General features: G+C 32.2%; 1 protein-coding gene across 8 annotated transcripts; it reads left to right on the top strand.

The window, feature by feature from the left end:
* Positions 1–1,974: 1,974 nt before the first annotated feature.
* On the top strand, positions 1,975–22,016 carry LOC137831076 (DExH-box ATP-dependent RNA helicase DExH6-like). 8 transcript variants are annotated; one of them, XM_068638598.1, is made up of 22 exons: positions 1,975–2,356; positions 2,536–2,678; positions 3,104–3,194; positions 3,347–3,404; positions 3,516–3,636; positions 6,349–6,427; positions 6,531–6,658; positions 7,335–7,398; positions 7,477–7,756; positions 7,899–7,973; positions 8,099–8,143; positions 11,889–11,979; positions 12,060–12,118; positions 14,130–14,279; positions 14,722–14,774; positions 16,658–16,691; positions 16,883–16,972; positions 17,052–18,014; positions 19,316–20,290; positions 20,383–20,767; positions 21,077–21,257; positions 21,380–22,016. In XM_068638598.1, the coding sequence occupies exons 9-22, from the start codon at positions 7,682–7,684 to the stop codon at positions 21,780–21,782; spliced, it is 3,579 nt and encodes a 1,192-aa protein (XP_068494699.1). In that variant the 5' UTR covers positions 1,975–2,356; positions 2,536–2,678; positions 3,104–3,194; positions 3,347–3,404; positions 3,516–3,636; positions 6,349–6,427; positions 6,531–6,658; positions 7,335–7,398; positions 7,477–7,681; the 3' UTR covers positions 21,783–22,016. The 8 variants fall into 8 exon arrangements, with proteins under 8 accessions (XP_068494699.1, XP_068494696.1, XP_068494692.1 ...); XM_068638595.1 differs by having other exon boundaries at positions 2,033–2,356; positions 7,335–7,380; XM_068638591.1 differs by having other exon boundaries at positions 2,055–2,356; positions 6,296–6,386; positions 7,335–7,380.
* The last annotated feature ends 385 nt before the right edge of the window (positions 22,017–22,401 follow it).

Below are 22,401 nucleotides of genomic sequence, written 5' to 3'. Positions count from 1 at the left end.
ACATAATAACGATAAAAATAAAAAATACAGATACATATTAATGATAAAAATAAAAAATGCGAATACTCCGCGATGATAAAACAAACATATACACGATAATAAAAAAATACAAATACACAATAATGATAAAAATGAAAAATACAAATATACAACAATGACAAAAATAAAAAATGCGGATACATATGTATGACAACGCCTGGATTTTCGCTAGTCTTAATTATATATATTTTTAATTATTTTTAAATACGATTTTTTATAATATTATATTTTATTAATTAAAAATATTTTGTAATTTCAATCTCGTTACATCAACTAGAGAGAACACTAAGGCTCTGTTTGGATTAGGAAGAGGATGCGTGAGGATTTGAGGGAGTGGACGTGTGAGGAAAGGGTGAAGAAAGTGAGGGTGTTTGGATTGGGGTATGTTAGAGTGGATGCGTGAGGAAAGCTTATAGTTTATAGGAGTTTGTGAGTGATGGGATGATTGTGAGAGAATTTTAATTTTTTTAAAAGTGTGAAATGTTACTTTACAGATTTACCCTTGTCTATTAAAAAAATTAATAATAAATTGAGTTGTTTTTGTTTAAAAATGAACAACTTTCACATATATTTCATAGATTTAAAAATTATAAAATATATGTTAAATGTAAATATGTATAATATAAAAATTATAATTAGATAAAAATATGTATTCAACAAATTAAATAAAAATCGAACTTCAAGTAATTTCTTTAAAATATTAAACATGTGCTATAAAATTTAAAAATAAATCAAATCTTATATAAATAAAAAATATTACTTTTTAAAATTAAAATTTTTGTAGTAATGAAAAATAAAAAATACTAAAAAAAATATATATAACATAATTAACAATAGAAAAAAAAATCATAAAAAATCATAAAAAATAAATTATAATTCATAAACATAATAAATATACATAGAAATATATTAATATAAACACAACAACAAATTAAATAAAAACATAACTTCAAATAATTTCTTTAAATATTAAACATATACTATAAAATTAGAAAATAAATCACATTTTATAAAAAAAAGAAAGTTACTATTTTTTAATATTAAAAACCTCACAATAAAGCAATCTAAAAAAATACTACAACAACAAAAATATATCTTAATTAACCATAGAAAAGGATTTCATAAAAAATTATAAAAAAAATAAGGATAAAATAAAATAAAAAATGTTTAGTAATGATGATGTCCATGATCCAACCCAGGTAATATTTTCAATGTTAATTAGATATAGTATATTCTTTTCTTTCAACAAAACTAAATCCAACCATATTTAATAAAATATCTTATTAGAACTTGAAAAATAGGTATAACCTGATTTACTCTAATAACTAATATATAAATGGAAGATTTTATTTAACTATATTTTTTTTTACATGACTTTCTCCTAAACTACATCTCTTCATTTTGCCTGTGAACAGTACATTCATAAAAGTAAAAGTAAACAGAGGTAAAGAGTGAAGTGTATTCACATTTTTTATTTTTATCATTATTATGTTCATTTTTTTCACAAAGAAGAAATAAAAAATAAATATTAAGAAGGAATAACAACTAAATCGAATAATAAAAAAAAATAAAAATAATTTTTAAGAGAAATAAAGATATAAAAAAAAATGTTTGACGTAGTAAAAACTATGCTTAATAAACTATTTCGTTGATAAACTACTTCACATTTAAAATTTAAAATTAATAACTACTTATTACGAAATTAAGTATATTAGTATTTAAAATAAAATAAAATAAGCTTCAATTAATTATATAAGAATAATTAGTTGTTTAATAAATACTTAAAATAATAATAATTAAAATATCTAAAATAAAATAAAAAAATAAGATATAAACAAATTTATATAGAAAACAGTTATAATAGAGTATCTTTTATATATAACTATAGATTATAAATTTTAATAAAAATTCTCTTTCACTCTATGTTTTTAATCCAAACAACGTTTTTGAATGTGGTTTTTTCTTTAAATCCCATCCTCACTAATAACAAAAAGTATTATTGTCTCTAAAACCCTAGAATAGTCACCTCCCTTTCTAACTAGTAACCAAACAAATGATAAAGACCTCCGGTGAAATAAAGTACCGCCCTCGGATTTCTCATATTTAGTCCATGGATTCCTGAAATTGTTGCTTCTAGCAAGTGTAACCGCAGACGTAAACCTAACCTATAAATTAATTTGCTTCGGCGCAGACCACAATCACAGTCACGCGGCCACCACGAGGCCGCCACTACTCCTCCCACTCACGCCTTGCCGCTGCCACCTCTCTCCACCGCCACTAGTTCAGGTTGCATCAACTACCACCGCGAGAAGTCGAGGTCGGTCTTCCGTTTTCTTTTCTCACGTAAAATCAGTGACTTGCTTTTTTGTTTTTCGGTAGTTCTTTAAGCGGACTCTTACTTCCTCTTCTGAATAATTTGTTTGCATTGAGTGTGTTCATTCTTTCTGCTAATGTCTCTGCTTCACGCGCCTTCTTCTTCTTTTTTGTGTGGATTAGGGTTTTTGATATGGCGAACACCGAGGAGGCTGAACCATCGAACCAACTTGCCACTCCCAATCCCTTCATCGACGTACGCTCCAAAGTTCTCCTGCAAAAGTATTTGAAAATTCTGAAAGTATTTATAACCTCCAACGATCAAGGTCAGCTATGTTTTTGTTTTACTTTAATTTCTTTCACTTTCGTTTTTACTCCTTCACTTGACTCAAGTTTGTAAGAAATTTAGTTTGTATCAATCTTAGTTCTGAGGGTGTTGTCCTATTCTTTTGGAGAACCTCAAATTGCTTGCAGTTTTCTGTGTGTTGTACCATTATTCTCAAGGGACGAGATTGCTTGCGTTGTATATATTTTGTGTGAACACATACTCGTGCATTCCTTTGTTATTCTTAGTTTTGTGCGTGTGTTTGCCTTGCGTGTGTGTGAGCGTACGCTTGTGTTACTTTATTTTTGTTAGTATTATTCTTCTCAAGGATGATAGTATTGCTTGCACACTGTATGTATTTTGTCTGCGAGTAGTGTTTATATATTATGTTGTATGTTGTCATTTACAGTCAGTATTTCTATGCAGTTTACATGTTTCATGGTGACTTTTCGGGTGAAGAGCGCCAGTTACTGGAGGAGTTATGCCACCACATGAAGTTAGGTGTAAGATTCTTTGGGTGAGTACTAAATGCAGCTCGTGAATTTTGCTTTCACAGTTAGAATTATTTATACTATCAGGTCTGGAAAGGAGTAGATTAATTTAATGTGTTTTGTTCTGTTTTATGTTTTTGTTGTTCTTTATTGACTTTGAGTCTTTTGTTTTGTGTAGGATTGAAGGTGAGAGGAAAATAATTGTTTTCAAACTGAAAAGCAAATCCTCAAAAAATGTATTGAGACATGGCTTTTTTGGATTAGCTTTCTTTATTAAATTTTTGCTGTATTTGTATATAGTTTTTTCATTGTCCCTGAGACTCTGCATCCATTTTGTTTGGATTCAGTCTTTCCTGTCAAGGAAAAGGAAGAGCATAGAGACGCCAGAGGAGAATGCAGAAATTTGTGAATTGAAAAAAATCTGGATTTCCCAAACATTACACAAATTTTCAGCTTCAAATGATGAAGGTGAGAATAATGCGGAATCCCATTGAATCTTTTTGTATGGTTTATCTGTCTTATTAAGAAATTATGATTATATGAGATGTACTTTTCTTCTAAAGAGAAGTAGTTTTGTAGTTAATTGATTTTTTCCGAACTGTTTTCTTTGAGTAGGTTTACATTAATGAACTGGAAAGTTGTTACCGTGTAAATTTCTATTTGTTAGAATTTAATATTTCTATAATTTTTGATATTCATATGATAGGACCTAGAGGGAGTGGGAAATGAATTGATAATTGGGTTACAAAATAAGATAATTGTGAATGACCTTATGAAAACATTATACTTTTGTTTGTTATCATTTAGACCTTATTCCTTGGATTATGTGATTATAGAACAAAAATGTCCCCAAAAATATAGTTTTCATTTTGCTCATACTTCCCATTACCCACTTTAAGAACTCACTACCCATTTTTGTATTGTTTCAATCATTGTCATGGGAATAAATTACTTGTCTCTCTCATTAGTGGGAATGAAGAGGTGTAAACATTGTTGAAAACACACACATACACTTGGGAATAAATTTAGATTTGAATGTTTTTCTAGAACACAACGAACATAGAAATTAGGAATGTTGTATATGGCCATCTCAACGATCTTGGGAATGTACACCTAAACTATGAAACCAATGACCTCTAAGAGGAGAAATATGTCCTAAAAGTGAAGGGAAAAAAGATCAATAGAGTAGAAAGCTTCAAAATAAGAATGTTCAGACCTTTGTCATTTTCAACTAGGCAAACACCTCTAGAAGTTCTATAATATGCTATTTCTAATGCATTTCTCTATCTTTTTGAGGTAGTGTGGTCTGTTTGTTTGCATATGTTGTATACATATATTTTGACATTAAAAGTGAAACAAAAATACTTAGCCAATGATTTCATTAGTTTCAACTTTCATTAGATGTACTCAGTGTTATCAAAATCGCGATCTAGTTCTCAAATTGATGACAGTAAAACTTTGGTACTAGTTATATAAACAAAGTCTTTCGTTGCAAGGAGGTTTCAGCAAGTATAATTGGATAAGTATTTTGTAGGTATTGTTGCCTTTCCCCTGGGAAGAAGATTGTTGGTTGTTAATGGGTATATGCTGTAAAAGTTGGGCTTATTGGAGAAATGATCTACTTAAAACTTTTCCCATAGATATATCAGTGTTGTTGATTATTGACCATGGCGGAAATTTGGGTTAATTTTGTTGTCGATCGCCAGAGCAACGCGATGGCGAATCAATTTTTACATGGCAGTACATGGTGACTGCTTTGTCCATCGTGAAATGGCTTCACAAAACGGTTGTCGCGGAAATCACATCTCACGAGTAGAAGTCTTGGGTCTGTTTGGCTCTACTCGACTCGAGGCAAAACCCTAATTTTATTTTTGAATGGGTTATACAAGACCCAATAATGTGGCCTAAACCTTAATGATCCAAACCCAACCTAAACCCTAATGAAAGAGTAACAATGCCCCTTCCTGCAAACCTAGTTCTCACCTCACTTTGTACTTATCTCTTCCTCGTCACTGTCGTTGCTACTTGTTGTACTGTTGTGGCTGCTCATTGTCACAACTTCCTTCTTTCTTCCATTTTCTCTTGTTCTAGTTTTTCTTCTATTCTTATTTTTTCTTTTCTTTTTACTCCACTATTTTTTTGTTTAATTTTTTTATTTTCTCTATTTTTTTTATTTTTTCTGAGTAATTTTCTCTTGGCTTTTCCTTCTATTTTTTTATCATATGTTTTTTTAATTTTTGTTTTTGTTTTTTTGATTTTCGTTATTCCTTTATGTTTTTTATGTGGTAATAAACCATTTTGTTGATTTTAGTTTTAGTTCAATGACACTCAATGGCAACAATTGAACAAACTAGTTCAACATCATCTAATAGAAATGACCTTGATTGATAATATTATCATACTTTGGATGAATCAAACGTTGTAGATCAAGTTAAATTTTCCACTGCTTGTAATCCTAAAGTGAGAAAAAATGGAGAAAAAGGACCAATAGATATATTTTGTAGGAATCTTGTTCTTGCTTGAGAAGAGAAAAAAAGGAAAAATAAAGACAAGTTAATATCAAAGAGGCATGGGACAAGAATTTGAAGGCTTTAGTCCATCAGTATATTGCTTGTTTCTCCTACCAAGTTGGCTTGTCATTCAACCTTTTTTGAATGAAGAGCTTTCAAGACATTATTGATGCTATTGAAGCTTATGGTCCACATTTACTAGCTCCTACATATCATGAAATTAGAATTTCCAATCCTTAACAAGGGAGATGGAATACATCAAAGGGTTGTTGAAAGATCATAAAGTGCAATAGGCCAAACATGGTTGTTTTATCATGTCAGATGCATGGACTGCTCGAAAGTAAAGATGAAGGTTTGGTTCGTTTACAATGCCCATGTTTGTATTTTTGGGGCTATTATTTATTTTATGAAGAAATATGACGTGCCTCATTTTTATTTAAGAAAAATGGATTTTCTTGTTCATTGGTCCTTAACTAAACATTTCACATTAATTTGATCTTTTATATGGATTTGGTATGTAATTATTTTGGGTGGTTGAAATATTTTGAATTCTTTTGGCTAGCTTTTGAAAGCTCTTGATACCTAAAATCCTTAAGGGATGATATGTTTTACTGCAGTGTACAATTTTGAAGATAAACTGTCTACTAATGATCGTGCTCTTGTGGAGCAGCTATCCCTAAAAATGGGGCTTACATGTAACTTTTCTGGGTGAGTCCTCCAGGCAGCACTGAACATTACCATTTATATCTGTAAGAATAATAGTCTCATGCCTGGATTTGAATTGTTCCTGATTTATTTGTTTTCTTTCAGTTTTACATATTTTTTTTTATGTCAAACCTGCATTTTGTATAGGTGTGGGATTAGAAAGAAAACATCTATTCACAAAATAAAAGAGGCACCACGACACCAAAATCCCATTATTGATGAATTGACAACGATTCAGATTTCCCAGACATCAGAAAAATCTTCAGCGTCAAAAGGTGAATGTTTCACTTAAAAATATTGTATGAATGTCATTATTTTTGAGGAAAGCAGTTACTATGTTGTAGTGGTCTTTTTTTCGGAACATGCTTGGTGAATTAAGCATGCATTTTTGCTTATTGTTAAATTAGAATCTTTCTCGCTTGTTCTCGAGGTGTCATTGAGATGTGAAATATTTAAAGGATAATTATATAGCTCATTATATGATTCCAAGGTATCAAACAAGAGAAATAGCTAACCTGGGATTGATATGAGAAGAAAATTCCTCTACTAAAAGAAAGAAACAATGAATTTCTATGGACAGAAATAATCTTCCTTACAAACATGAAGTAGTAAAAACATCTAGACGACGAGAAGAGCCAGCCTCTACTCAATATTACCACCTAAAACCCCAAAATAATGACACCTTTCCATTTGGGTACCCCCATCTTTATACCCATTTCCTATCTCTCCCCTTTGGCCCCACCACATGATTCCTGGATCACCCACTCGCTTTTTGTGCAAAACAGGCCTTCTGTTGTTTTACCTCTTTTTCAAACGTGACTTGTAGGCATAACAACTAATATCAGTTTGTTTGGCATATGCTGTTGTAGTTGTTATACATTTCATAGAATATTAACTTTGTAATATTATACAATTTTGAACCTGACTTATCTTCTGAAAAATGTGTTGCAGTGCATCAATTATCCCAGGAAATGGGGTTTCAAGTTGAAAATTCAGGGTAATTTCTAATTGCAAAGTAAAGCTCATAAAACTACATATGAATTTTCCTTTCTAACCGTACTAGAAATTTACATTTCTACTAATGCATGTGTAGGAGTGAAAAGAATATTCACACCACTCCTAAGTTAGAGAATCTTCCTTCTTTCACATTTTCTGGACAATCAAAGCGTGTATTAGCAAATTTATTTAAGCAATATCCTCCTGATGATGAGGAACTTTGGGGAGTGAGGATTGAAGCATCTGGTGATACTACTGATGGAACAGAAGAAAAGAAAGATGATGTTTTCAGCAGGCCTCAGATGAGCAAAGTTGAAATTACCAAGAGATTGGAGATTCTTTCTAATGGAATGAGGGATTCCTTTAAATTGAAACTGGTTAATTTTTTTCCTGTCTTTGCATTTCATAAACCTTATATATGTCTTTTGTTGGTTGGCTTCAATCATATTATTTCTCATCCTCTGTATGTGTTACCCACGTCATCATAATGAATTAGTAATGTACTTTCTATTCATATAGATCAAAGAAAAGAGATCTAAGCTTCCAATCGCATCCTTCAAAGACATCATTACATCAACGGTTGAATCTCACCAGGTTAATTTAATGTTTTGATGTAATATTATTTTTGAACATGCAACTTATTGGTCAATATATTGCAACACAACCCTCACGCTTGCATGTTTTTTGGTCTTCCTATCTTTCAACCTTTTTCAAAGCAGGTAGTTATCATATGTGGTGAGACTGGTTGTGGAAAGACTACTCAGGTATTTGCTTCATCCTTATTCTGCTTTGTACATTGTACAACTACATTTATAAACAATTGTCAACGATTCTAAGTAATGTTTTTGCTGTTATATTATTTTGATCGGTGCAATGCAGTTACCTAATGATTTGAAACTTGAGTTTCATATATATATATATATATTATATTAGTATGCTCTATTTATAAATGATTTTTTTTTTTTGAACACTAGCACTTAGAAGCCCAAGAGGAAACGAGAAAAAACAAAGATGATTTTTATTGATTGAATTAGCTTGAAGCATGAGGAAAAATAATGCTTCTCCCTATTAAGTGTCTTTCTCCTCCAAGAAATAATATTGCCTCCAATGAAAACACAATATTTAGTTGTGGAAGATCCTTCCTAATCAACATCAAAATACCTAATTATCTTAGTATTTCCCTTGTCTTCATAGAGCAATTATTGTCTTGGACCCTTTTCGAGGTATTTGAGTATGTGAATGACAACACTCTTGTGATCATGACAAGGAGTCTACATAAGTTAACTAACCAATCCAACTGCAAAAGAGAATTTAGGTCTAATTAATAGAGATAAATGAGTTTCTCGGCAAGTCTAAACAATCTTTTTGGTTTTGAGAATGGCTCACTATACCATTAACTTGTGATTTGGTTCCATTGGACTATCCATAGGTTTACAATTGATAATACCCATTTCCTTTAGAATATCTAACACATATTTCCATTGTGAAATAAAAGTACCTTCTTTTAGCTTAAAATGATTGTAGAAATGCTTCTTCATCGAGAAATTTTAGTGGCATCATTCTCTGTGTTGACAATATCATCAACATACACAATTAAGTACTCATGACAACTGTGACAATAAGATTGAATGATTTGGTTCACTATGTTTCAACCCAAAAGTTTGAACAATCTAGTTGAATTTGTGAAACCAAGCCTGAGGTGATTGTTGAAGACCATGAAGAGATTACCTGACCATGAAGATCATATAACTGTGTGCCCTTTGGCAACAAATCTTATTTTGAGGTGGCCAATCATCTTCTTGCTAGGTGGAAGAGGAATAAGTTCTTATATGTGGTTCTGGTCAAGAGCCTGAATTTGAACAATAATGTTTTGTTGCCATCTAGGAAGATTGACGGTTTCTTTAACAATTTTAGGAATAGTAATAGAGGACACATTGGAGACAAAGGAGATAAAAAGGAGACAACTAATGCTAATTGAGAAAGATGTAAATTGAATTGGGATTTTAGGTAGAGTGAGTATCTTTCTGAAGAGTTATGACATGATCATCATTATATATGGTTTGGTATGGGGCAAATAGTGAGTACCACTCGTTTTGATACCAACTGGAGGTTGAAAATTATGAAGAAAAGTCTTAAGAGAGTTCAATGATTTCTTAGCTCATTCATTAATTAATATGTATCTTAAGTTAAGCTATTCTAACAAGTTAGCTCTTTCACACAATAGTTGAATCTAGATAAAAATTATTTATTGGAGAGCTTATATTTTGAATTGTTAATCATTTCACATTTGAATCATAAGATTCATAATAAACATTACAAATTGTAACACATACATAAATATATGACAAACATGCAAAGATACAATTAATAAGAAAACAACCTCATAGTAAAATAGAGTGGTTGAATTTATGTGTATTTATGACACATTTTCAGCAACACAACTTCCTAAAAATCAATGTTGTTGTGTAAGATTCCTAAAACCATGGCTATATGATACTAAACAAATTTTGCAATATAGCCATCCAAAAAATAAGTGGTGTGGTTGTTGTTGTTGATATTGCATAATTATTGTAGACTATGGTTGTTGCTTACACATACCAAATAAGAATAATTCTATTTGAATCATTCATATTGTATGCTTTTCCTCTCCCGGTTCTACATCACTCAAGTCATCTTCTATTTAAAGTTCTTCCCCTTCAATATCTTCAACATGTGTTGTAGAAGAGTCAAAGGGGCTATTATCTCAGTTCACGATCATTATTCCGCTGTTCACAATCATCTAGTGTTCTGTTGTTCCACTCTTTCCTCTATACCACTGTTTCCGCTCTTCCACTCAATTTGTGCTAATGGCTGAGGGGAAAGTATGGATCAACTAACACACACCTATTTATGCTTAAGTTGACCTTAAAAAAGAGCAAAACCTGAATGCAATTTTACCACGATTCAGGGCACAATTGAAACAAGGATTGCGTTGCATGCAATCCCGAGAGTGATTCTCACAATACAAGTGCAATTCGGGTGCAAAAATGAGTGTTTTGGACAATTCATATCATGGAGATGGATTGTATCATACGATTTGTAGTGTGTATCATATCCTGATATTGACAATTATAAAATTAGTTTCATCTTTAAATTTTTACCTTTTCAATAACACTCCAATTATGCTCACAATTCGAGAAACTACAAGTCAAACTCAATTCTCTTATAACAAACCTTTGTAACTTCGGATGTTCATCACCATATGATTCTCATAATTGTGTTGGAGTTTTGGTTTTTGAGTGTACATTGAGCTATAAGACCACCAAAAAATTGAAATTCCTTCTTGAAACTCTCGACATGAGCATCAATCTTTTTTATCTCATCAATGCTAAAAGGAATATCATTGTTGTAGAAAAATAGAGCTTTTTGACATTTTCATCTTCCCTTTTACTTTTCTTGAAAATGGCATTGGTAAAGGTTAACTAACCTTTTTCTTGAAATTATTATGAGTCATTACTTTTCTCTTGTCTTAGTATTAACCACCAATTTCTTGCTTTTTAATTTTTAATCAAACTTTGCTACAATTGGTAAATAGTTTAACATTAAATTTTTAACATCTTCATGAATTGCTATACATGCTTCAATATCCTTTGGAGTTCTTGCTAGATGATGCTTCAATTGATAATTTTTCACTTGTTCATACTTTCTCCGAGTATTTACATTTCACATCTCTTGCTTTGCCATCAATTGAAATATACACAATGATGCATGTAGGATGAATCCTTGCTCCAATTCCATTTCCTCTTCTAGGAGCATGACCTGAACCACCTTCAATTGATGCCATATTTGTTCTTCAAATTCTGAAAGGAACTACAACAAAAATAGAAAAAGCTCGACTGTCCTCATAGGAAATGTATAATTCGCTATGTTCCATGATTATAATGCTAGTTTTTGAACTATTATACCCATATTAATAAAAATACCAAAATACTTATATAAAGTTTGATAATTGGGAAAAAACGAATTCCTATTTTTTAAAATTTATTCATTTTAACCTCAAATTAATTTCATAGTATAGTTGTTTTGTCTCCTATAATTTATAAGTCTCATTGTTGTGTTTATGCCATATTATATGCTTTTCATGTGTTGTATTATATGATAATAAATAAATAAATACTTATGAATATATAATTATCTTGTATCTAAAATTCGTAACAAGGAAATAATTTTAAATGTATAAATTATATTTTATATTTGTTAATGTTATTTTTAATTGTTGACTATTTTTTTTAAAAATATTGAAATTTAATTAAAAAACCAAGAAGGAAAAGTATAGAGATTAAAATAGGTAACATGTGAAGATTAATCTTAAAAAATGTTGTCGTTCAAGAAAAAAGTCCAAGAATCTCTTGATGAAAAATTATTCCTAAAAGATGATATGTGATATTGCAATAAACTTTCTATGCTTTGTAAAACATTCTTCTTTCTTTTTGAAATGACCAGATAAACTTATATTGAAATATGATTTAGGTTCCGCAATATATTTTGGATCACATGTGGGTTAAGGGTGAGGTCTGCAAAATAGTTTGTACTCAACTACAATCTATGTCGGCTATTTCAGGTGTGTAACTTTTGCAACCATAATTTTCACAGTTCCTCTTTTGTATTATATTATAATTACAATATTGTGTTTGTCTTTAGTTTCCAAGAGAATATCCAGCGAAAGAGGAGAGGTTATTGGAAACGATGTTGGATACAAGGTACTTTTATTTATTTCATCTTTGTTAGTATTATAGGTTTTATTGTCCTTCTGTTTTGGATTCGAGTTTTTTGTATGATCCCTGGACACTGGAAAGATTGGACCAATGTTTTGTGCTCGTATGATGCACACAATTTTTATTGAATCTTTTGGATGAAGTGTACTAGGAGTTTGTCATTAATAAAATAAAGAAGTACAACCTTTTCCCATGCTAAATTATTTTATAGTTGTCATAGACTATGACTGTGATTTACGGCTTAAACCTTGATTCTTGGTTTTGAAAAATGTTTGTTTGCTAACTTATCCTCTAGGAAAAAATATTCTACATTTTGGAATCAATATTAATTAGAATAGTTTTTTTTTTAAATCTAGTTAATTAAAGGTTTTGGAAAATAATTCACCCGTAGTGACAATCATTATTTCAATATATTTGTATAAGTAAGGTAGTCAAATAAAGCGAGATCCACCTAATTCGATACCAACTTTAGAAAAATTTGAAGAGAAAATATATTTTAAAGTGATTGTTCAAAATTCTTATATCTGCATACTTAGGTATAGAATTTTTAGATTTGGGGATAAGACTAGGGAACAAGTAAATGCAACTAGGTACAACTTGAAACAACTTTATTATTGTTAAGAAGTGAAGAAAATAAATATATGATTGATATCCCTTGTGTGAAATACACATATATGGGTACTTATTTATAGATGAAAATAATAACAAAATCTATAACATAATAACAAAATAATATAAACTATGGGCTAAGTTCGTTACATTCAACACCCCCCTGAAGCTGGTGCATATAAATCATCATATGTACCAAGCTTGTTACAAATATAATCACTTCTATGTCCCCGTAAAGATTGAGTGAACATATTTGCTAATTAATCACTGGAATTAACAAATTCAGTCTTGATGTCTCTAGACCCAATTTTTTCTCGAATGAAACGACCATTGATCTCAATATGTTTGGTCCTTTCATGAAAGTTAGGATTTGACTTATATGAAAGCAACCTGATCATCATATATGAGGTTCATTTGATAGACTTCTCCAAATTGCAATTCTTTAAGTATTTGTTTAAGCCAAATAAGCTTCAACACTAGATCTGATCACGGACATGAGCATAATCATCACGAAGGTCATGTAAGCCAATAACATGAAGAACTTGGGTTATTGCTCTAGTTCTTGAGCCATAACTTAATATCTAAGGCCCAAGTGTCATAATTAGTTCCATCCAATTTGTCAATAGAAAGATGAACATTGACATAATTAGTATAGATAGATGGATTGGGCATAGTGGCAGCCGAAGAAGCCATAGATCCAGTTGCCGGCGACATAATGGCAGGAGACGGATTGGGCCTAGTGGTAGGAGACAAATCCATAGATCTAGTTGTCATCCAATTGATGACAATAGCGACAACAGCAGCGACTCTGACGAGTTTCTGGTGAGATTTTGGATCTCGCGTCTTCAATGAGATTCCGGTGATGGCGGCTTTGGCGAGTTTTTGGCGAAGGTAGCTTCGGTTACAGTGGCAACGGCGACAATGGGTGGCGGTTGACGGTGAACAATACAGAACGAATAACATAATCACAAAATATTATAAACTATAATACATTCAACAATTATAAAGCCAATTCTAAGCGTATTCTGAGCCTTTTATTATAGGTTGAAACTGAGAAAGTGTTCTTTTAACTGGGAAATTTAGCAATATCATTTCTTCTTATCACTATGTTGAGAGAATATGATAAGTATAGGTTACAATTGTTTGATTTACCCTTAATTTGAAACCAATATGTTCTGCACTTTCAAAAGCAATTATAATTTAATTTAAACTAAGCAGTACATGTTATCCCTTTTCCTTTATCTCTTTGTGGTGTGTGAATGATTATTTTACAGACTGTGTTCTATGTGGCTTTTTCTTGAGAAATCCAGTACTCAATACCTTTTTTCTCAGTATTCATTCCTATATTCATGTTTACTCTCATCTCATATTTTGAACTACGATCCAGGTGCCGTTTGGAAGCCAAGGTGGAAGGCACTCATCAATTGTGCTGTGTACTCCTGGAGATCTATTGAAGGCTTTGGCTTCTACTGGTTCCCATTATTCGAAGAGACAGCATATGAAGGGTGACATTTCTAGTATGACTCACATAATTATGGTAATTTATTGACTTCACCTTTATTATCATTTGTTAGAGCTTCAACACGTGCTTAATCTTCAATAAATTGTTCACGTTTGTGCTTCTATTATTTGTTAAACTCAAGAATTATGCATAGGTAGGCCCCTAAAACAATAGGAATCTGAGTGTTATAACTTCTTACTATTATCTGGATGGAAAACAAATTCTAGTGTAGTACTAGATTTTATGAATTTAGATGCCCAGTACACAGCTATGATGATAGCAAAAATTAAAGGAATACGTAAATTATAACATTATGTATTAAAAAAAGGTTGATGGTTCTCTTAAAAAACTTTCGTGATGTGAAATTCAATTGTCTTCATTTATCGTGTCTTCATTCATCATGCATAAGATGTGCATATGCTGTGTTTCCATTTTTTCATTAAATTGGTATGTCAGATGACATTCATTTTTTGGTCAGGATGACATTGACGAAAGGGACAGTTCCTCAGACCTCATGTTGGCAATTCTCAGGTGAAGGGGACATTTAACTCTAGTGTATTTCCATTAAATATCAAAATACAATTTCTGCAGCATATAATTGATTTTAAAATTGGGCTGTACCTGTAGATTAGTGTGTGGAGATTTCTAGTTGGCAATCAATTAACTTTTATGCTGTTCACTGCATTTAATTGAAAATCTCCTTTTCTTTCCTTTCCTTACTATTCTTTTTTTTTAAAATTTTACTTCGTGTTTAATTTCTGATTCATCTAAATTTTATTAATTTTTGTTTCTTTTCTTGATGCCCTTCATAATTTTGTTCATCATTTTCTGTTCGCATCATAAGTTATTTTCTTAGCATTTTCATCTTGTATCCCGTCTTCTAATAAAATCAACATTTTATAAAATAAAGTCAAGTATGATATGGCTATTGGGACATTAACAAATAAGTACCCTTGTTTCTATAATAAAAATCAATGTTTGTAGGACTTGCTTATTTAACTTAATCATTCTGTTAAAACTGTGAGTACAAGAATGATATTAATCTTCAAATTACAGTGGTCTGGCCGTATCTTCATCCTAGAATGATATTTGCTGCAGATAATAATGGTATTGACACTACTTCATGCTTGTGTAGACACTCGCATCTGCTTCTTTAGAGTGATCTGAATCATGGAAACAAACACTTATAATCTCCAAAACGTATGACATGGGGACATGGTGACACACATATATTGAACATCATTATGATTTATTTAAATTTACAATCAAGATTTTATCTATTTGTATCATTCTAGGATTGAGTGAAAATATATGCTGATTGATAATTTGAATTAACAAACTCAGTCTTGATATCTTCAAATGCAATCTTTTTTTAATAAAATGACAATCAATATCAATATATTTTGTGTTTTCATGAAAGACGAGTTTTGTTAATTTGAGTGATCTTTTCAAATTGCGATTCTTTAAGTAGCTGAGGCCATAATTTGATATTATGCTTTTGTACTACATCTCGCTACAACATTTTGTTTTTTACTTCTCCAAGAGATGAAATTATCACCAATGGGTATTTGGAAGTGGATCTTCTTGTATTAAAAGGAGATCCTACCCAATTTGTATCTAACATACAACTTTAGTATGATTGATGTCCATGTAACAAGCTTGTGCTAGGATAACTATTAATGTACTTCAATATATGAATGACTGCATTCCAATGAATAGTACCAACACCGTGTGATGGGATCCCATAGCCATTGATCATGGTAACAAAGGATAAGTTCTCCAAAGTAGACAAAGAAGAGAAAAAAGAATTGTTACTAGTATTTTTGATATATTTACGAATGCAAATTACAACATTCTAATGGTTAATGTGAAGATTCTGGATGAATTCACTAACAAATCCTATTGCATAAGAAATATTAGGTCTTTTAATATTGAGTTTTCTCACCAACTTCCTATGTCTCTCCGGATCTGAAAAAATTTCATCTTGGTCCACCATCAACTTTTTTGATTTTGATCCATAGGACTATAAAGTATTCTCAGTATGTTTTCAGTTTCATTAGAAGCAGTCTACTTAAAATTTTCCATAAAATAATCTTAGTATGTTTTCATTATATTTGGAAGGTGAATACTCATGAATACACAAATATTGATTATCATTTGAATCTTGTTCTGTTTTTATATCTGTGCCTATATTTCTTACATTGTGTGTCCGAGTTTGTGCTATAACAAAAGTGTGAAATGGCCCTGTGGTTTTACCAGATGAGTTAGTTGGCTCTGTGATGGTTTGGATTCCGAATAATTATCCTGTTCCCTATGTCCCAGTCTCAAATATATTTGTATAGAGACCTTGATATGCTGTGTATAAATTTATATTGGCTTTTGATAGGTTCTATTTTTTTTTAACTTGTATACAGAGAGATTCTGCCTTCAAATCCCCACCTACATCTGGTATGTTCTCTCTCTCTCTCTCTCACACACACACACACACACACACACACATATATATATATACATATACATATACATATATGTTGTATCTTGTGCACCCCGTCAATTGATCATTAATTCTTCACATATATATTTTTTTAATTTTTACCAAGCTCTGTAACTGTTGTGTTCCCATCTGTTTGATATTGCAGATACTAATGAGTGCTAGTTTTGATGCTGCAAGATTTTCTCAATATTTTGGTGTCTGCCCAATCATCTATGTTCCAGGGCTGACGTATCCAGTATGTATATAGTATTCTTTTGTGAACTAACTGCTAAGTTATTACATTTGACTTCAACATCTTCTTGCTCTGTTGTCAGGTAAAAAATTACTACCTGGAGGATGTACTTTCTATTGTAAATTCAGGTGCAGATAACCAGGAGCTTAGTCCTGTAGAGAAGCTGTCTCTAGATGAAGCAATACATTTGGCTTGGTCTAATGATGAGTGGTGCTCACTATTAGAGCTTGTTTCTTGTAAAACCAGCCCAAAGGTCTTTGATTATCAGCATTCATTAACTGGCCTCAATCCATTAATGGTGTTTGCTGGAAAGGGTAAAGTGGGTGATATGTGCATGCTCTTATCATTAGGGGCGAACTGCCATTTAAAGGCCACAGATGGAACAACTGCATTGGAGATAGCTGAGAAGGAAAACCAGCTAGTAGCTGTTGAATTGCTGAAGAAGCACATGAATTATGATTTTGGTGACAAAGAAGAGAAAAATATACTAGATAAATATCTTGCAACAGCCAACCTTAAAGATGTTGACGTTGTTCTGATAGAACAAGTTATAAGAAAAATATGTGTTGATTCAAAAGATGGAAGCATCATTGTTTTCCTTCCAGGCTGGGATGAGATAATTAGAACACGTGAAAGATTGCTTGCTTCCTCTTTTTTCAATAAAAGATCAAAGTTTAAGGTAGTCTCTCTGCATTCATTGGTTACATCCTCTGAGATAGACGAGGCTTTTTTGCCTGCACCCCATGGTTGTCGCAAAATTGTTCTCTCTACCAATATTTCTGAAACTGCTGTCGCTCTGGATGATATAGTGTATGTTATAGACACTGGGCTTGTGAAAGAAAAAAGTTATGATCCTTGCAAAAATTTGTTCACTCTCCAATCATCTTGGATTTCAAAAGCAAGTGCTAAGAAAAGAGAGGGATGTGCCAGTCGCTGTCATCCTGGAGCTTGTTATCATCTGTATTCAAAAGTTCAATCTGATTTCTTCTTAGATTTTCAGTGTCCTGAAATTAAAAGAATGCCTATTGAGGAGCTCTGTTTGCAGGTTTTCATCTTCCCTAGTTGATAACAAGTTTGTGATTCTTATATTCCACGAGGATAAAGTTTTTCATAATCTAACAAAAATAGTGAGATATAAAATAAGAATATAAATGCCTTTTATGCTACATCTGACAATGATTCTATGTTATTTATAGGTGATTCCAATTAGCTGAATTATTATAGTTGAAGGAGTTATATTGAGTTATTATTTATTTTACTTCTGGTAGAATGAGCAGCGTATCATAATTCTGCCCATTTTTTTTTCATAAGCCTTGCTCTGATACTTCTATTAGAAGTTTATTGACAACTTCTAAACAACCTCAAACAGACAGAATTCATCCCATTTTGCTTTCCTAAAATTTTACCATTCCATAAGTTTTCCTAATGTTATAGTTTATTGCCTTACAAGTTTAGAGAAATTTTCATGATAGGTTGTGAAAAGCAAATAGTAATGCATTTTGTGCCCAAGATTGGAAAGATTGTGTGAATTTTTAGAATGGAAAATGGAAGAGAAAAAAATATCTTTCTCCACACTGAAAGCTTAATAAAGGAATGTATAGAACTCCGTTATCTTGATTGGGATGTAAAGCGTAAAGCTGTCAAATGTCTTTTTATAACCTCTAAGTACGTTTCTTTCATCCTGCCAAGTTTGTGGGTGGCAAAATTATGGTATTTGAGAACTACGGGGGAATATTTCTCCTTGAGTATCTTTCAGTTCCAATCTATGATTGAATACCCAAATATTATTCTCCTTCTCCTTACCTGTCAGCCAAATGTTTTGAGTGCAATTTTTACTTGTCCTCTCACTGGGTTGTGGATGGTTTCTATTACTGTTGTTCAGGGAAGGATTTGTTCAATAATCTTATTTGATCAGAACCAAGATTGTTAAATTTTATACATTCTTGCTTTGCCTGCATACTTTTGGGGCTTTGTACATTTTCTATGGTTTCTATTACTGTTGTTCAGGGAAGGATTTGTTCAATAATCTTATTTGATCAGAACCAAGATTGTTAAATTTTATACATTCTTGCTTTGCCTGCATACTTTTGGGGCTTTGTACATTTTCTATGGTTTCTATTACTGTTGTTCAGGGAAGGATTTGTTCAATAATCTTATTTGATCAGAACCAAGATTGTTAAATTTTATACATTCTTGCTTTGCCTGCATACTTTTGGGGCTTTGTACATTTTCTATGGTGTCCTTTCCTCAATAGAATAGAAAATATTTAGGGTGTGAATGAATTAAGACATAGTAACACTAGTATAATGTTTTGCATATGATTTGATTCTTTTTTCTTTCTCACAGGTGAAGTTGTTTGATCCAAGCTGCAAAATAGAACAGTTTCTGAGTCAGACATTAGATCCTCCGGGTTTTGAGTCTATACAAATTGCTGTTGGCGTTCTTCAGGAGATTGGGGCTTTGTCAGTTGATGAACAACTGAACCCGTTAGGGCAGAAGTTTGGCTATCTTCCTGTTCATCCATATACGAGCAGGATGCTTATTTTTTCCATATTAATGAATTGCCTCGATCCAGCTTTAACACTTGCATGTGCATCTAAGTTTAAAGATCTATTTGTGCTTCCTATTTTACCTGATGAAAAGAAGAGAGCTGCAGCTGCCAGATCTGAGCTTGCTTCGTTGTATGGGGGTTGTGGTGACCAGTTTGCTATAATAGCAGCATTTCAATGCTGGATTAATTCAAAGAAAATGGGTCTAGAATCACGGTTTTGTTCTCAGTACTTTGTTTCTCAAAGAGCTATGTGCAAGTTAGATGTCATGCGGAAGAATTTAGCCGCAGAACTATATAGGAATGGACTTATTAACAGGAGTGTTACAGATTATTGCTCTAATGCCTATGATCCTGGTATACTTCAAGCTGTTTTGGTAGCAGGGATGTACCCAATGGTTGGCAAATTGTTTTTTTCTTCCAAAAGTGGAAACAAGATTTTTGTTAACACTAGAAGTATTGATAATGTTTTCTTGAATAGTGATACTGTGATTTATAACTTGTCATCACAAAATAGTCTTGATTGCTCTTTTGTTGTATATGATGAGATTACAAGCATCGACTGGGGCATGTGTATAGGGAATTGTACTGCTGTTGGAATACTTCCATTATTTTTGCTTTCCAAAGAGATTGATGTTGATCAAGCGAAGGATTGTACTGATAATATAATCACAGTAATCATAGATCGATGGCTTTATTTTCAGTCAACAGCATTCGACGCTTTTCACATGAACTACTTGAGAGAGCTATTAAGAGCAGCAATTATAGACAAAGTATCACAGTATTTCTTTACTTACTCTGATTCATATCTTGTAAATGCCTCTTCCTTTTTCTTAATATGCTTGATATTTTTGTTTCTTTTCAGGTGACATATTCAACAGATGTTCTTTCTCCTGTTCTACAAGCCGCTGTGGATTCCTTAGCTTGCATTCTGTCTTGTCATGGGCGCTCTTGCATACCACTAGTCTCAGATTTCCAAACAGAGCTTATAAATCAAGATGCACACCAGACCAATCCATCTGAACCTGGGGCCATTAAACATCCAATTATCCCGACAAGTAAAAGGTTGGCTTGCCCGAGTCACAATGATGTGCCTTCTGGAACTAGCATATCCACAAAATTTGGTGCAGAAAACCCTAGTGATCCCGCAAGTAAGAACACTGAAACAGGTTTAAATAATGACGTAAACTTGACTGATGTGACAGCTTCTAGAGAACCAAATCAAGCAGTGAGTTTGAATGCTTCAAAAGGTATGCGGTAAAGTTATAAATCTTTTGTTTGCACTGTTGAAGGCATAGATTTAAGTTGTGATCGACAAGCACAATTGCTAATGCAATATTTGTGATTTTTGAAGTCTCCACATTTTTTTGCTATTTCTTGCGATAATGCTGACCTTGGTTAAATTTGTATTTCTGGTAGTGCAATATTGTGAATTTTTTAGTCTCCACAATTGCAATTGTGACTGTATTAGCCGCACATTTTTGTCACAATTTCTTGCGATATTGCTCACCATGGTTGAATTTGTAATTCTAGCCTGTACAATTTTGGACAATTGACAGGGGGTTGCTATGAAAAGATTTTGATTGGGTGGACCTTTCCTGAGGAGGGATGGATTAAAGCTAATGTAGATGGGTCTTATAGGGATCATCTACATCTTACTAGCTGTGGAGGAGTTTTCCGTGATCACACTGGTTCTTGGTGTTTTGGCTTCACGTTAAATCTTGGATCATTCTGTTTCGGGTAACTCTTAGTGAAGTTAATTTTAAAATTCTGTTACAGTTTGTAGTGTAACTTTCATTTTCATGTGTATTTTAGGTGTGGCACTGCAATTTCTTATTTATTTTTCCTTAATTTTGTGTCAGAGCATCAGATCCAACGTCTAGTAATCAGTTTATTGTGCTATCTGAACTGTGGGGTATCCTCACTGCCCTCAAACTTGGTAGGGAGAAAAACATTTCGCAGCTGTGGATTGAGTCTGATTGCTATCATGCAGTGTGGTGTATTTTGAATAAACGGATAGAGAAAAGTGATCCTTGCAGTCCTCTTGTTCAGTCCATTCTTGAGTTGATGGAGGGAAATTGGACGGTTCGAATCTCTCACTGTTGTCGTGAAGGAAACCAAGTGGCTGACTGGTTGTCAAAATTTGGGCATTCTACTGGGGTAGGTCTCCAAGTGCTCGATGCCCCTCCCAGTCGTCTTGTACAATATTTAGCTTACGACTATTGTGGAGTTTATAAACAACGAAGAGTACGTGTTAGTGATTAATCGAGGGCCATTTTTATACAGTAATGATTAGTTTCAATTACAATTTGTATTCATTATTCATGTTATAGGGCTCATGTTAAATTCTTTTACATAGATTTGTACCGTGACTGAACATTTTTACCAGGAAACAAGCACATTTGAGGCAGTAAAACTAGGTTATGAGGTCTGCATTTTCACACAATAAAATCAATGAGAGGAGACACATTAGGTTCGTCTTTCTCTCTTCTACCCTTATCTGAAAACCAAGTATTGAAAATTGAATCCTTTCTTATGTTTAAGAGATATGGATTTAGCCTTGCCCCCCCTCAGGTTTCCTCAGGTTTTTCTAATATATATGTATATATTTAAATGCTATTTATTCTTTAATTTGATAAGATACTTCACTTTTTATAATTCTTTTGTGGGATTCCATTTTATAAAATAATTGAATATCACGTGTTTATTTATTTAATGTTATTATTAAAGTTAAACACAATTATTATATTTACAATCAAATGATTTATCAAAAATTTCTCTATATTGACTTGTTAATCTAAAGTTATTAACTTATGTTTCTAAGACACTTGTACATTTTCTATGATTTATCAAAATTTTCTCTATATTGCATGACTTGCTTTGC

Source organism: Phaseolus vulgaris, chromosome 6, assembly GCF_000499845.2.
Source record: "Phaseolus vulgaris cultivar G19833 chromosome 6, P. vulgaris v2.0, whole genome shotgun sequence".
Taxonomy (NCBI): Eukaryota; Viridiplantae; Streptophyta; class Magnoliopsida; order Fabales; family Fabaceae; genus Phaseolus; species Phaseolus vulgaris.
This window is presented reverse-complemented; position numbering and strand designations above follow the sequence as displayed.